Source organism: Phasianus colchicus, chromosome 6 (genome assembly GCF_987193195.1).
Source record: "Phasianus colchicus chromosome 6, bPhaCol1.hap1.1, whole genome shotgun sequence".
NCBI classification, from domain to species: domain Eukaryota; kingdom Metazoa; phylum Chordata; class Aves; order Galliformes; family Phasianidae; genus Phasianus; species Phasianus colchicus.
The window spans coordinates 48,666,348-48,681,502 of record NC_143441.1 but is presented as its reverse complement, the minus strand read 5'-3'; the positions used below and the strand labels follow the sequence as shown (position 1 = coordinate 48,681,502).

The 15,155-nt window shown below is 45.1% G+C and overlaps 1 protein-coding gene and 1 long non-coding RNA gene across 2 annotated transcripts in view; one reads left to right on the top strand and one right to left on the bottom strand.

The window, feature by feature from the left end:
- Window positions 1–5,451: 5,451 nt before the first annotated feature.
- On the bottom strand, window positions 5,452–9,459 carry LOC149917603 (uncharacterized). Its single transcript, XR_016467920.1, has 3 exons — window positions 9,443–9,459; window positions 9,086–9,184; window positions 5,452–8,472 (listed from the first exon to the last, which is right to left on the bottom strand). It is a non-coding gene; the product is annotated as an uncharacterized LOC149917603 (long non-coding RNA).
- A 4,413-nt stretch (window positions 9,460–13,872) lies between these two features.
- The window catches only part of OXSR1 (oxidative stress responsive kinase 1), a 90,146-nt gene continuing 88,863 nt past the window's right edge, over window positions 13,873–15,155 (top strand). Inside the window, exon 1 of the mRNA XM_031607883.2 lies at window positions 13,873–14,247. Coding sequence (XP_031463743.2) covers window positions 14,178–14,247 — 70 coding nt within the window. The 5' untranslated portion in view covers window positions 13,873–14,177. The remainder of the gene's footprint in view (window positions 14,248–15,155) is intronic.

Below are 15,155 nucleotides of genomic sequence, written 5' to 3'. Positions count from 1 at the left end.
GGATCCTTGCAGTCAGCGTTTGGAACTTGCAGCTGGGAGCAAAGAATTCCCTCTAGCACTTTTTCATAACTTGGAAAGGGAAATAGAGCAACTATGTGGGTGTTCCTATTCAAGTCAGCAAGCAACAGCATCCAGCAGTTGGTGAAATAAGAAATTTTACTGGAAATACAGAAAATATATACTTAAAGGCTGAGTCACTGATATGGGGTGGCTCTGTTGTAAAGTGTTTAATGAGACCTGAGAATATAAAATGCTGGTATAAGACACGAAATGAAGAAAGCCTCAAACTGCAGGCTTTTTAAAACAAAAGATTCATACTATTTTACAAGCTCTTTAATGGCTATAGTAATATTTAGGATAGGTATCATTTTAAGATGTCGGTGAAATCCCCTGCTGGTTGGGCAGCACAGGAATTGCTGTGGTCAGTCCCTGACCCATGCTTGTTCTGAGTTTCCTTCAGTCTTTCCAAAAGAGCAGAGGCATATTTTAATTGTTAAACCACTGTAAAGCAACTAATGGTTGTACCTTTGTTCTTAGCAACATCTGCAAGGTCAGAGCAGTTATCCTTTTAATAATAACTAATAAACTGAATTCAGTTTATTTCCTGTGGATGTTTTCATCCTTAAGCTGTATCGCGACATTCCTGTTCCATATTCCTTTCCAGGGTAAATCCCTCATTACTGGCATCTTCTGAGTAGTCCCTTATAGTTGACATAAGTGATTTTTTTTTTCTCACTGAAGCCAGAACTATAAGGAAGGACACACCCTTGCAGCATATCTGTGTTCATGTGACACTTGATTAATTGTCACGTCTTATACCAATGTTTTGTATTCCCAGGCCTGATTAAATGTTTACAAGAGAGACTCCCTTTAATAGAAACTCAGTCTTGAAATCTATATTTTTGTGAAAGTCCTTTCTACACAAAGTACAGGATGCTTTTGCTCATTGGCTTGAAAAGGAACACAGCTGTGCACCTAAGTGGGTCCAGTTCATCAATTGTTTGACTTTTAAGAGCTTGCCAAAGCACATCAGCTTTTAGGATGCCTCAAAGGCACAGGGGTAAATACCAAATAAAGAGTGTACTGAATTATAGATTGGGCTTTTTAAATTATAGAAGATAATGTTACCTTAGTAGGAAAGAGCATCTTTTAAATAACCTCCACAGTTGTTAATGTGTGAGCAAGAATTCTGCCCAAAGTGGTGTTTGACAGTGACCTATTGGGATATTAAACAGATTTTCAGTAACTATTTACTCTCTACACTGGGAAGAGGAGAATTTTGTTTATGTATCTGCAGTTGCCTGATCTCTACCACTTTGTTCCTCACCTCAGCCACTGACACAGGTTGATTTTACAGCTTAAGGTTTTACTAGCTTATGTCTTTAAGATTGTATCTGGATTATGATTGACTTTTTTTAAGATGTGTTTTAAAGCATTACCACGGCTGAGTTCCTCAGACAGGGATGTGTGCACCTGTCTTTTCCTCAGCCACTCTGTAAATGGATGTTCACTTACCAGAGGTTGCTGCCATGTCATAGCAGGTGCTGTTGCTGCTTCCTCCTGGCCAAGACAGGCCTGTCCTTGACCTGAACACTGTGGTGCTGACATGGGGACAGTTTTAGGGTAGGCTCACAAACTCAGTGTTTTTTCAGTCCTTTCTAACTGCTGGCATGGTACCAAGGTGATGTTTGCACCATTCTGTCTTGTTGGCTCCAGTGAGAAGCCTGTGGACATCAGAGGAGAGAAGTTAAGCTGATGATGAGTTTCTGAATAGTTCATCTTCATGTCCTCTTGCCCTCAGGTCCCTCCTGCAGGAAGGAGACAGCTGCATGCCTTAGGGCTTTTGCATAATCGTTAAATGTTAATTATATAAGAGTTTCTGGAGGCTACTTGATCCCCAGTCACTCCTGGGGCTTGATGAATTCCCATACTCCAGGGCGTCTATCAACATTAATTATGGGTCACTGCTCACAGGACTGAACCAGATCCCTCTTGAATTGAGAACTGAAAGAGCTCATCCAATGTCTCATTAGGGGCGAGAACAAAAGCAGGAGGCTCTGGTCCGGACACTAGAGGGAGGCAGTGGGCCGTGCTGCCAGCACTGGAGCTGCAGGGCTTGTGCTGCCAGGCTGCCCAATGAGGGAATGGGACCTGAGCTCTGCCTGAGTCATAGAATCATAAAGATTGGAAAAGACTTCAAAGATCAGCCAGTCCAACCATCAGTCCATCCCCACCGTGCCCACTGACCGTGTCCCCAAATTGGGTTTGGTGGTGCTGGGCTGGGCACAGAAGAAATACACTCTGTGTTGGCCATCAAACACTTGTTGGATGTCTCAACAAAAGGGTGTGTGGAACTTTCTCCTCGTCCACTTTTGCTGATATAATGATTTTCTGAGGCTTTTTTGTTTCCCTTTGCTTCTTGCAACCTCTGCTAAGGAAAGTATATCTAAAAGTTGGAGAGTTCTGTTGGCAGACCCAACCTGTGCAGTGACTTCTGCATGAGTCCTGATATGTGGTTTGGCACTCGAGATGCTGTAAATTAGGAGAAATGATAGCAGCAAGAGCAATAACAGTCAACTTTGTGATAGATGATCTGTGACTGTGTGCAGGGAAAGTGCATCTTCTGGAAGGGAAGTCAAAACCAAGGGCTGAATTCCTAAATCTTCAGACTTCCAGTAGACAAATTCACACAGATGTCAGTGCTTAGGGTGGGTTTCATTATCACCTAACTGCACTCACTACTCCTGGCTGACTCAGGTGCAATGCAAGTATCTCCATTACTGCCTTCTGAGAAGCGGTTCACATTTGTCTTGTCCTGTAGACTAAAATTATAACTTTGGGGCAAAGTGAATTAATAGCCATGACATGTGAAATGTATGGTTTGAATGTGTACCCTTGTCTGAGTAAAATCCAGCTTATGCACTTCTGACATTTTTGCATCTGTCTTGGCACAGTGTCTTTATGAGGTGTGACATCTCTGAATGATAAAATCGAGTTACTGTAAGCGTGTTTCAGTGGCAGTCATGGTTCTCCATTCCCCATGTTGGCATTTAGTGGAAGGTCAAATGTTTCAACACCTTTAAAAAAGGAACTTAAATCATGATGTTACGTGTTGGGTTTCTTTTTTCCATTTTGTTTCTTTCCCTCATTGAAATTGTCCTTGTACCAAATCATTTATTTTTATATAGAGAGATATATATTTATATTACTTTCTATCCTGATAAGAATCTTGTATAGCCATTCTGAAAACAGTCAGCAGTTCTGTGTTTTCTCTTTTAAACAAGCTTTTGGTATGTGACAAAACATTGTAAAATAAAGAAGCAAAACCCCATGGGCTGGATATCTTTCTTGGGCGTCAGAGAATAAATGCTAGATCTGAAAAGGAAGTGTTAGTGAGGAATAATGGGAGCTATTTCTTTTTTGTTTTCTTGTTTTGCCTAAAACAATTCCCCAGCAGAGGCATTTGAGAGTGTCTGGAACAGGGAGAGGTGTGATTGAACCACACCAGGAAGAAAATTACCAAGAAACTGTACTTCAGACATATGTGGTTCCTCTTCTGCAGAATGCAGTGTGTGGTTGTCGCTGTGCCAGGGGTGCTTCAGCTCTGGTCCTCACCAGAGTGATGGAGCCAGGGCTTTGGCTTCCCATCCCCTGGAAGCAGGGCTGCTGAGTGTCGAGCTCCTATTCTTCATCTTTTCTAGGGATCCCACCAAGGAACACAGTGCTGTGTGGCAGTACTGAGGATTTTGCCAGCTTCATTTCCTTAGGCAGGCAGCTTGGAGTCAGTCCAAGGCAGGGAAATAACTCACAAACACAGCAGCTGTTGGGCCAGGGCCCCACCACAAGGAAAGATGAAGGATCACTGAATCAGAGAAATGCTGGTTGGAAGGAATTTCTGGAGGTCAAGGAGAAGCTGCACTTCACATCAGGAGAGGCTATATGCTAAGCCTCCCGTGGGACAATGTTTCCTATAAGGGCTATGAGGCAATGCCTTTGCTATGGCTGCTACAAACCAACATATGTACAGTGATATGGATATCATCCTCAAATGTGTTATTCTAGGTTGAAATGTCAGTGCCATTTCTCTGTTTACTGGAGGACAGCATTTACCTGGTGAAATTTAGCAACTTGTGCAAAGTGTTCTCTAAGCTTCGGGGTTAGAGGGTGATGGATAGAGCATTGCTCCTCGATTGAGCAACTTCTGGTCTTTGTTACACGGACATGAAAAGAGTTGCTTACTCGTGATAGAAGCATTGCTTGGTCCAAAGGGCACATCTACTGGCAGAAAATTAGCATAGGGAAGAAAATATGCAGAAAAATAGCTGGGAAAATGTTGTTTGATCATGCTGGGAACATATTTTAATAAGGCAATTAAAAGAAAAAAACACAAAGTTCATGTTATTGGAAAGCATGCTAATAGAGTTTAAAAACTCTGTCAAACCTGTTGGGGCTTTACTAAACAATGAAACCTTTGCTGTGCACAAATACTTTCCTGTAACTACCTTTGGTTCAACTGATGCTCACAAGGATGTTGAGATGACTTTGAATTTCTTGACAATCACTATCAGACCCTGACCAGCAAACCTGTTCAGGAAAACCTGCGGTCAGGAGAATGAATATTGTTGTATCCATTCTGGAGCTGTTCTATAAATGTTTAATTGATCAAACCTCTATTTAAGCACTAAACAGCTCAAATGTCTCATTTACAAATAATGCATTTTTTGCTCCTACTGCAGGGTCCATATTAGCAGTGTGCTGTTCCCTCTGTCCATCTTTTGCAATAAAGCTGTCTGTGCAACTTCCCCAGTTCCCAGACTTGTTTAGAATCATCAGATCATTAAGGCTGGAAAACACCTCTAAGATCATCTAGTCCAACCATCAACCCATCACCACCACACCCACCAACCATGTCTCACAGTGCCACAGGTTGGGTTGTGGTGGTGCTGGGCTGGAAATAGAGAACAAACACAGTCTGCATTGGCCATCAGACGCTTGCTGGATGTCTCCGTACAAAAGTACATGAAACTTTTTCCTCCTCCTGCTTAGCCTCTGCTTTCCCACTGCCCTCAGAGTGGGGACAAATATATGCGATGGCTGGGCCTGATGTTGTGCTGGTGGGATTTCTCCATGCTGCACTTCCAAGCTCCTCTGTGTGGGGTGATAGAGCCCTGGAACAGGCTGCCCAGACAGGTGGTGGGGTTTTCCTTCTCTGGAGATATTCAAGACCCACCTGGATGCTTTCCTGTGCGACCTACAGGAGGGAACTGCTTTAGCAAGGAGGCTGGATGAGACATTTCTATGGGTCACTTCCAATGCATGAAAGTCTGCGATTCTGTAATTCTTAGCAGAGCTGTAGAGGGAAGACACAGGTGGCAGATGGCTGCTAGCACAGATTCTCTGTAGGAATGTGCCAGGGTTTCCTCAACTGCCAAGTGTCCAGATTCTCCCCAGACCAGACAGATTTTGTACTGCTCTCAGCCCTACCCATGCAGTCATGTGAAGAAAGAGAAAAGCAGTGCAGCAGGCTGAGTGCCAGTTTGTGGGGGAAAGGTTCAGTGGGTTTTGCTGACTCGTATGGTGGGTGCAGCTTACAACGCTCTGCAGGGCAGGTGATGGCACAGTGCAGGACACAAGGAGAAGAACCCCTGCTCTAAGCCCAGCAAGAATATATGGCCTTTGTGATATTAATCTGATTGGGTTTGTTAATGAAGTCAACCCCACATGGTAATAAAATGGGTCTATATCATAGAATCATAGTATATCCTGAGTTGGAAGGGACCCATGGGGATCACATTGAGTCCAATTCCTGGCTCCACACAGGATCACCATCCACTACTGAGGATGCTAAAGTTAGGGAAAGTATGGACTCGCAGGAAATATGTTCAGGCAAATGTGGGCGTTACAATCAAGTGAACTTTCACAAACTTTTTGCAGCATTTTTCTGGCTCTAATCTTCAGCTTTGCTCGCCTTCTGTTTGTGTCAGCAGAACTAATTTAAGAGCCATGAGTCCTAAGATGCTTAACTGCTTGTGGTCTGCTGCCTCAGATGAAAAGTACCATTTGGGTGAGGAAAACTGGGTAAATGCTCTGAGAATCCACATGCTGGTCCCCATCCTCCCTAAGCCATGGAGAACCACGAGGAGTACATTAGAGCAGCGTTTTCTTAAGAGTTTGGAAATGTGTGATCGACTCAAAACCACTGAATGGGGGAAGATTGAGCACTGGATTTCCGGCAGCACTTGGCAGATATTTCCAATTGGAATATATGTGGAAATGAGATTTAAATTGCTTGGAATTGAGGTCTAAGACAGTCATTGGCCTTAAAATGTCACCGTCTCAGCATCTCTAAAACCTCACATGGGTATTAAAAGAACATCATTTTTCAACATCTTTAAAGGGCTTTTCAGATATTTAGAAAGAAAGGCAAAGAAGAGAAGTATCATGGTTTTTTTGCTCTAAAAATGTTATACTGTTTTTGCTGACAGTTCCTTGGTGACTTAACCTCTCAGTGCTGCGTCTGGCATCTGGTTAGCTGCATTGTTTTATCAAGCATTGGGAATAGAAGCTCTTAAGATTTTCTCTTCAAGCGCTCAGAAATGTTGCCTAATCAGCATGCTGCTCTTGGCAGACAGGTTTTTCTTCAGCTCCAAGACATGCATATTGATCAGTCATTTACTTTTGTTACCTAGCATCCTTGTCATCGATTTTAATTGTTCCCTATTGAAGATGAAGCATTCAGCACACGTAGGACTGCCAGCTCTGAAATCTTGCTTTCTGCACCTTTCACCACACAGTGCACGCAGCTAAGCCCTTAGGAGCAGCAAGTCTCTCTCTCTCAGCTAGCAATCTGCACAAATTATGCAGCAGTCAATTTTTCCTCTATTAAATCAATTTCTGATTGTCTGTGACAGCTTTCCCTGCTGCACGATTTCACACTTGAGCAGTTTGTTTCTGAGGTGCCATGTGAGTTTTTTTTTTTTTTCTGAGGGGTGCTGGTGGTACAGTTAATGTGTAGATATGCCTTCCCAGTCCTCTTTTCCTACTTACAAAATTAGTGCAAGGTCGGGTGGCTGCTAAAGGAAGGATTCCTAGTGAGCTTCCTTGTCTGATTCTCTGTTCTCTGGGGAGGTTTGAGTGCTTTCCTACTTCCTCATTACCGGGGCATCAGCATTCTCAGGCATCAGCTCCCACATTCTTGGAGATCCAAACAAACCTCAGCAAGAGCACGAAACTGTAGAACAGCCTTGGCTTTTAGATCTGACTTCAGTGCTTCTTGTGGCTCCTCTCTGTCTCTTGTCAGCCCACACAGCTTCTCCTGGACTGTTCCTTAAGACTCCTCCTGCTACAGCAGTGGAACAGTTTCTCTAAGACAAAAATTCAGCTTGATCCTCTGTCTGACAGAAAGATGAATCTTCTGTCCCCACGGTGCAACATAACAAAACAGAGAGCTTGTGTGATTCATTACTTCTTCCTGCAAAATAACTTCTGAGCCTGTTCCTATATTTTTAAAACACTCCTACACTCTCAGAGAGCTTTCACTATAATTATTTCCTAAAGGCTCTGTATGTAAGGACAGTGGTCTCCACCTACTGATTCTTTGATTGGAAGTTTTCCTTGACTTTAGATACACAAAAAGTGATCCTATTTTTGGCAGCCTGTAGTCAATGGCATAGGAATTCATGAGTAGGGAGGAAAGGATGTGAACTATTCAAATAGGCTTTTTTTTTTTTTCAAATGAGATCTCTTTACATACCTATCATCAGAGTAATAAACTCTGAGTCACTGTTACACTGAACTATTAAACTATTATTGAAAAGTCATGTCATTAAAATCTGTTAACATGAACCACTAACCTTGCATGGCTTCCGTGTAGATGGATTCAGGAAGATACTGTCCATTGTAAAGATAAGAACAATATTCCTGCACACATCCTATTCCCTAATGGCAAAAAATAAATGAAATCTTATTTCACCCTGTCTTTCTATTTCTAGGGTTTCTCTTCTTGCTTCCTTTTAAGTTAGTTCATCTAGCTTCCCTGTAACATCACAAAAGATGTTCTATTTTACTTCATCAAAGTTCACCAGCTGTAAATGGGGCAGATTGGGTCTGAGCACTCCCAGCTGCCAGCATATCTATACAGTATGATGCAGGTATTCACCTGAAAGCAGCTGTGTCTCCTCCCAAGGGCTGATTGCTTTGTTCAGCCCTGCCACAACCAAACCTAGGATGTTCAGGGCTTCTTTGCTGCAACAGCAAGTGGTAAGCAGAGGAGCTGGCATCATTGAGTACTTTTCTAGAAGACTTTTGTTGATTCATGTCTGAAATGGTCTTAAATATAGGCATGCCCACAAGGACTCATGTAATGGGACCATCAATCTTCAGCCTCTCTTCATGAATCTCAAAAGAAAAGTCAGCCCAGGTGTATTCCTTGTACATCACAGTCTGGCTGCCTGCATCAGGCTTATTTTGCACCTTCACCAAAGAGGAGAGAAGTTCTGAAACATGGTCTCAATCTCCCTGTCCTGTTTAACTGTTTAGAAAATGTTTTATGGTGGAGATTCACCCTCCCAGAAAAGGCCAGTGGGAAAACAATTCTGGTCCTTACATGCTGTTCCAACAAGACAGCTGGATTCCTAGGGTATAAGGAGGTAATGGGCAAGCACTATCTTTTATCAGCTTCTTTAAAGACAAAGTACTATTGTAAACCAGAACAGACCAGGAACTGATTATTAAATTGTTGTACATGGCAATCAAGATCCTGTTGTAATTATTTAAGCCTAGAATCAATTTTATATTAGACTTGAAGGAGGCAGCAAAGCTATAATTTAATAGCGAGAGGGTTAATTGACTCCTGACTTCTATACTAAAAATAAAATGTGAAAGTGTTGAAAAAAAGAGAAAGAAGAAAAAACCTGCCTTGGTCCTAAGCTCTTTGCTTGTTTCCTAACATTAAACTCAGGGGGTTATTTTTCAGTGGAGGAAGTGAGAGAACAGTGCACTTTCTGCTGAGAGGCAGTTGGGATGGGATAAGAAATGTTTGCAGAGCAAAATGTAGCTTCAGTACAGTGTGAGAACCAGAATTTACCTGTCAAAACCAGGCCTTCAGCTACTTGACTTCAAAGTGACCTCAAAGGTGAGCCTGCAGTGACTGAGCACACAGCAGTGAACGATGGGGCGGAGATACCTGCTCTAACACAGGATCATTTATGGAAACCTGCTGGTGTAGTTCAGACTGGCATTTAGCTCTTGTTTTGAAAACAACTACTATAAAAACTTGCTCTAACAGAAGATTTTTAAACTATTCCTTATCCCACTGCATGGCCCTTGGTAAAAAGGCCATGTGTGTAATCAATGAATATACAGATGTTATCATTAAGAAACATACAAGAAAGTTAGGCTAAACAAGGCTATCACACTAAAGAAGAATGGATGGAAAGCTTACCCATGCCCCAGGCTTACTGAGAAATCTCCAAAAGAGAACCTTCCCTACTGCTAGTCAGCTCTTAAATGGGGGTCTAGGAGAGATGCAGCCAGGCTCCACCCCTTCGGGTAGCACAGGAGAATTGTCTTCACCTGTGCTCCCAGGGCTGACTCATTGCTTGCCTCAGGTGGTCAATCAGAGGATCAGCACTGATTCAGCAGTTCCCGTGAAAAATACTTTGAAGATAAGTGTATGCCTGTATTTGTTAGCTAGAAGGAAAACTGCCATGTTTTTTATTAAATAATCAGCTGCCACTGATAGAGTAAGATCCCTTCAATAGACCTAAAAGTATTTCCATGAAGAAAGAATAGCAGGCAAATTTTGTAGTGAACCACAGCCAGGCATTCTGTTGGCCAACACACACTTGCACTATTCTGAATGTAATAAAACAGGCATTGTTGAGTTCCCTCTTGCTTCAGTAAGCTGTGCCCGTACCAAGCAGTTCAATAAGCACATTAACTGCTTTTGTTTGTAGGAATCACGGTGCCTAATGCACACTCACTTACAAACAGCCATTTATGATGCCTTCAAAAACCTTTACGTAGAAATGTAGCAGTGAATGGTGTGGCTCCACACACGACAGAGCTGTAACTCTCAATGCCTCTGCATGACTGTTTTGAAAGAGCAATTCAGCTGTAGTAAGAAACAAATCCGAGAGTCTACATGAATAGTAAGATGAAATATGCAATGCCTCGATGAGCAAACTGCAACTTAGACTAGTTTTCTGTAATCCAGGTGCAATTGAAGTTTATTTATGGTCACACTTAAGATGATGATAAAATGTATTACCAACGGTTAAGCATTTTACAGGTACTAAAACCAGTAACTTCTGTGCACTGAATGTTAGAATCACCATTCTATGCATTAAGCATCAGTTTTACGATAGCCAGTATTATGCGAATGGAAAAAAAGGCAAAGGACTGGGTAGTGCCAGTAAGCTTCATGGAAACAATAAGTAATTGGTCCACAAAGGCAGGAAACCATGTGCTGTGTGAGAATGAGAGCTTTTTGTGTGGATGTATGTGTGTGTGCCTGCCTGTTTGGCTACCTCCAAAGGCACTGAGCCAGGCAATGGGGAACAGGAGCCCTGGGGACATCAGTGTGATGCTGGTATCAAAAGAAAGCCTTTCCTCAACTGTGGAATCAATGAGAGGTGGGGACTGCATGGTCTAATCATTGTAATGCTTTATTTAAAATAAAAACTACAGGAAACCCAGGTCTGAGACCTTCCCTTGGTCTGCAGCCTTCTTACCTGAAAGAAGCCTGGAATTTTTTCACTTTTCAGCCTCTCCCAAAGCCTGGTACAGAGCGGAGGTGGATACACAGGAAACCGTTTTTCCACGTCAGATTTCTGCTAAAATTTCTTGTTATTTTAACAACTGCTTGATTCAGCAGTACCACTTCACAGGCTGTTTTATAAATAGAGATGTTTCCTCTGCCCTGAAGAGCTCGCAACCTACATGAGGCAGACAAAATACAGCAAATCAGTAAAAGTGGGATGAGCAGAATGCTAATGATGACACAGGAGAAGGTGCTGCTTGAAGGTGTAAAGCGGGCAAAGGATTAAGATCTTCACAAGACAGCTCCTTTTTTTCATCTTTCATCAGACTGACATTGCAACAGCCTGGCTGGATGAATGAATGAATGAATGAATGCAACGCCTTGACTTTTGAACAGTCCAAAACGGTCATTAGAGATTTCATTATATGCTCATTTAAAAACCAACACAACACCTAGATTCTACATGAATGAGAGACCTTGCTTTAAAAACGTGGAAGTGCAGAGCTGAGAAATTAAATCACACCATTTTGTATATGCTCCTATGGCCACTGGTGGTCTTGTCAGCACACATCTGAGATTCTAGTTTTGATCAACGCCTGTGTTAATTCAGAAAGACCAGGGTTCATTGTGGGCCTAATCCTTTGCCATTGATCTAATTCAACAAGAGTTTTAGCGACGCCTTCGGGGAAGAATTTTCTGCATAGAATAAGAGATTTCAGTATCCAATTCTGACTCTAGATTAACACTGTGGTAAAATTAGTCATATGTATGATTGTGGTTGTAAAGGCTTAAAGCATGTGCTTAAATACTTTCAGGATTGGGGCCTCTGTTGTTTTTTTGGGGTTGATGCCTGGCTGAGATCCCTTTTTAACATGCTGTTGCTATCAGAAATACGACACTGGCCACATGAGTGCATGCTCCAGGATAAAACTGACTTTTAATTGCTTCAAAAACTGCTTTTATAACATCGTTAAGAGATCACAGAGACCGTTCTGAACAGTAATTAAAGCATATTTAGCAAATATAAAATATTGCTTGGCTGGGGAATGTTTAACACCGTTGAGCAGGAAAAATGAACAGCTTTTAAGCTGAAAGGTCTGCCTTATGGACAGAGACCATCTTTGTTCAGCGTCTGCACAAGTGCACCAAGATGGGGCTGTGGGCCTCTTGCATCTGTAGGACAAAAAATGACTAGAGGGAAAGAGACAGCGTCCCGTGTGAGGTAGCACAACTGAAAGTACTGAAGTCACACCATGCATTTGGCAGGGTGCTGTGGCCTTTCACAGAGCCTGATTCATCAGAGGCATCTCAGGAATGTGTCCCAATCAGCTAAAAATATGTATAACTGATGTTCCTTGTCTTGCAGCAGTGTCTACTACCAAGCTATAAGAATCACAGAATCATAGAATCATAGAATGGCCTGGGTTGAAAGGGACCACAATGATCATCTAGTTTCAAACCCCTGCTATGTGCAGGGCACCAACCAGCAGACCAGGCTGCCCAGAGCCACATCCAGCCTGGCCTTGAATGCCTGCAGGGATGGGGCATCCACAACCTCCTTGGGCAACCTGTTCCAACGCATCCCCACCGTGTGGATGAAAAACTTCCTCCTAATATCTAACCTAAACAAGTTGTATATCTTATCAGATTCACCTGATGACTTCTGGTGATAGCAAGAAATGCATTGTTTTTATTATTTTATGTATTTTAGGTCAGCTGTAGACAGCAGCCTAGGTGGGTTCATGGTACCAGTTGGCCTCGCATTTCTTTTCTTTCTAATTTTTTAATTTCTTTCTTATTTCTGAATGTGTCCAGATCCACATTGCTCGTTATGGACTTACGTGCCATCAACTCCTGGATGAAGATGTCGGACATATCACTGAATGCTGACATTCCGTGGAGTATGTGGAAGTATCAGGCAGCTGGAAATACTATAATTGCTTATCTTCAGGTGCAGAGAGGGGAAAACCAGATCTTGTGAACCCTACATACCCATCCTAACCCCAGGCCCTATTTTTAAACAAGGAATGTAGATCAAATGCAGGCAAGGCTGTGCCATTGCTGTCCTTCACTATAGACAGGAGCTTATTAACAGGAAGATATTGGGATGGAGTGCACCCTCAGCAAGTTTGCTGATGGCACCAAGCTGAGTGATACCGCTGACACAACAGAAGGAGGGGATGCTCAGAGGGTGGGAGTGTCCCTGCTGTGAGGGAGAGCTGAGGGAGCTGCAGATAAACCTCATTGAGCACTTCCAGTACTTAAAGGCTGGTTAGAAACAAGAGAGGGATCGACTTTTTATGTGATTTGGTAGTGATAAGACAGGGGGGAATGGCTTTTAATTAAAAGAGAGGATATTTTGGTAAGAATTTTGTTCACTGAGAGGGCTGTGAGACCCCAGCACTGCTTCCCACAGCAATTTTGGGTGCCCCATCCACGGAGGTGCTCAAGACAGGGCTGGATGGGGCAGCCTGCTTTGCTGGGCGGCGTTCCTGTCCAGAGCAAGAGGTTGGGCCTAGATGATCTTTAAGGTCTCTTCCAACCTAAACCTTTCTATGATGATATACACCACTGAAATGCAGCACATCGCAGGTTATCAAAAACTGGCATTAATGTGACATCCTCCTCCAAACACAAAGAAGCGATGCCCCCCGCCTAGTGGAGGGACTTCTGGCACACAGCGGCTCTGTTCTGGAAGGCGCCTCCCACACCCCACCCTGACGAGAACCCTTCACGGCAGCGCCCGGCCGCCCTTCCCGCCACCCGCAGGCCCCTCGGGCGCAGGGACCCTGGAGCAGGACATGAGGTGATTGACAGCCCCTCCGCCAATAGGAGCTGCGGGTTCGGCAGCCGCTAGCCAATCGCTGCTCGAAGTGGGTTTCAAGCAACCAACCCCTCCCGCCGCTCTCCTAAAGGATGGGAAGGCGCTAGCGGCCGCCATCTTGTGTGTGGCATCCCCGCCCTTTCCTTTCTCCTCTTTACCGAGCCTTTCTCCACGTCCCGCTCTCGGCAGCCCGCCGCAACTCTCCATCTCCGAATAGCGACAGTGTGAGAGAGCGATGGCAACGCGCCCTACGCTCTCACTAACCTTCGCGGGAGGCGAAGAGGTGCCGCGCTCAAGATGGCGCCGGGCGGCGCCCCACAGGCGCTGAGGGCGGGCGCGCGTGGCGGCGGGCGCAGGTGACGTCAGCGCGCTCTGGGCATGGGCAGGTGGAGGGAGCAGGCAAAGTTTGGCCGGCGGTAGCGGCAGGCGGCGGTGGAGGAGGAGGCGGTGGGGCTGAAGGAGCCGCAGTCGGCAGCGTTTGGTTCAGGGTCGGATTCGGAGCGGCCGAGCCGCGCGGGACAGCGCAGCGCTTCTCCGTTCGTGTGGGGCCTCCCCCCCTGAGGGCGGGCGGGCCGCGGGCACGGCGCGGCCATGGCTGAGGAGCCCAGCGCGCTGCCCTGGTCCATCAACAAGGATGACTACGAGCTGCAGGAGGTCATCGGTGAGCGGGACGGGACCCGGAGCGGGGCTTTGGCTGTGCGTGAGGGCTGTGGGAGGTGATGGGGGGGCCGCCCCCCTCGGGGAGGAGTGAGAGCGTCCCGCTGAGGGGCTGCGGGGTTCTCCGTTGCTCTGGGGCGGGCGGTTTGTCACCTTGCTTTCCTCAGATTTCCCGCTCCCCCCCCCGCACACACGCACACCGGGAGCGGGGTGAGAAGAGCTTCCCCCCCCCCTCTTTTGTCCTTGTGGTGCTTCTGGGGGTCTCTCTTCCGAGGGCTGCCCCTGTGCTGTGTGTGTGTGTGTGTGGCTGTGCCTCCATCCCAGGCTGTGTAGTTTGTGTGTGTGTGTGTGTGTGTGTGTGTGTTAGGGAGGTCTGCACGCTGCCTCTGTCTCTGCTGGGGGGTGTGTGGGGATCTGCATGCCTTGAAAGAAAAAGCATTGGGTGTGTGGGGCTGCTCCCTCCTTCAGCAGAAGTGTGGGGCAGAGGGTGGGGTTCGTTTCTTTAGTTGCAGCCAACTCTGCCTCCCATCTGCTCGGAGGGGGGGGTGTGTGTGTTTGGTCATCCCCATGCTATGGTGAGCAGTGGCAGAGTGGGACAGGGGCTGTAGAGCTACCTACAGAGGCTCCTTTACCTCTCCATCACCTCCCCACGTGAGATGCGGAGGGTGTGAAGGTGTCCACACAACGAGCTCCACAACCAGACTGAGATCTCCCACTCTGGAGCAGCCTCATTCATTTGGGGGGATGGTTCCTCCCTGTGTGGCACTCACAGCTATGTGTAACTTTGGTCTGTTTAGGGGTTGAGTGATTTTTGATCTGTTTAGGGGGGATTTTCTCAGTCCTACCATTGAGTCTTTTATCCTGATGCCTTGCTGCTGTTGTGAATTTTCATTCATTGTCCTCTCAGCTTGA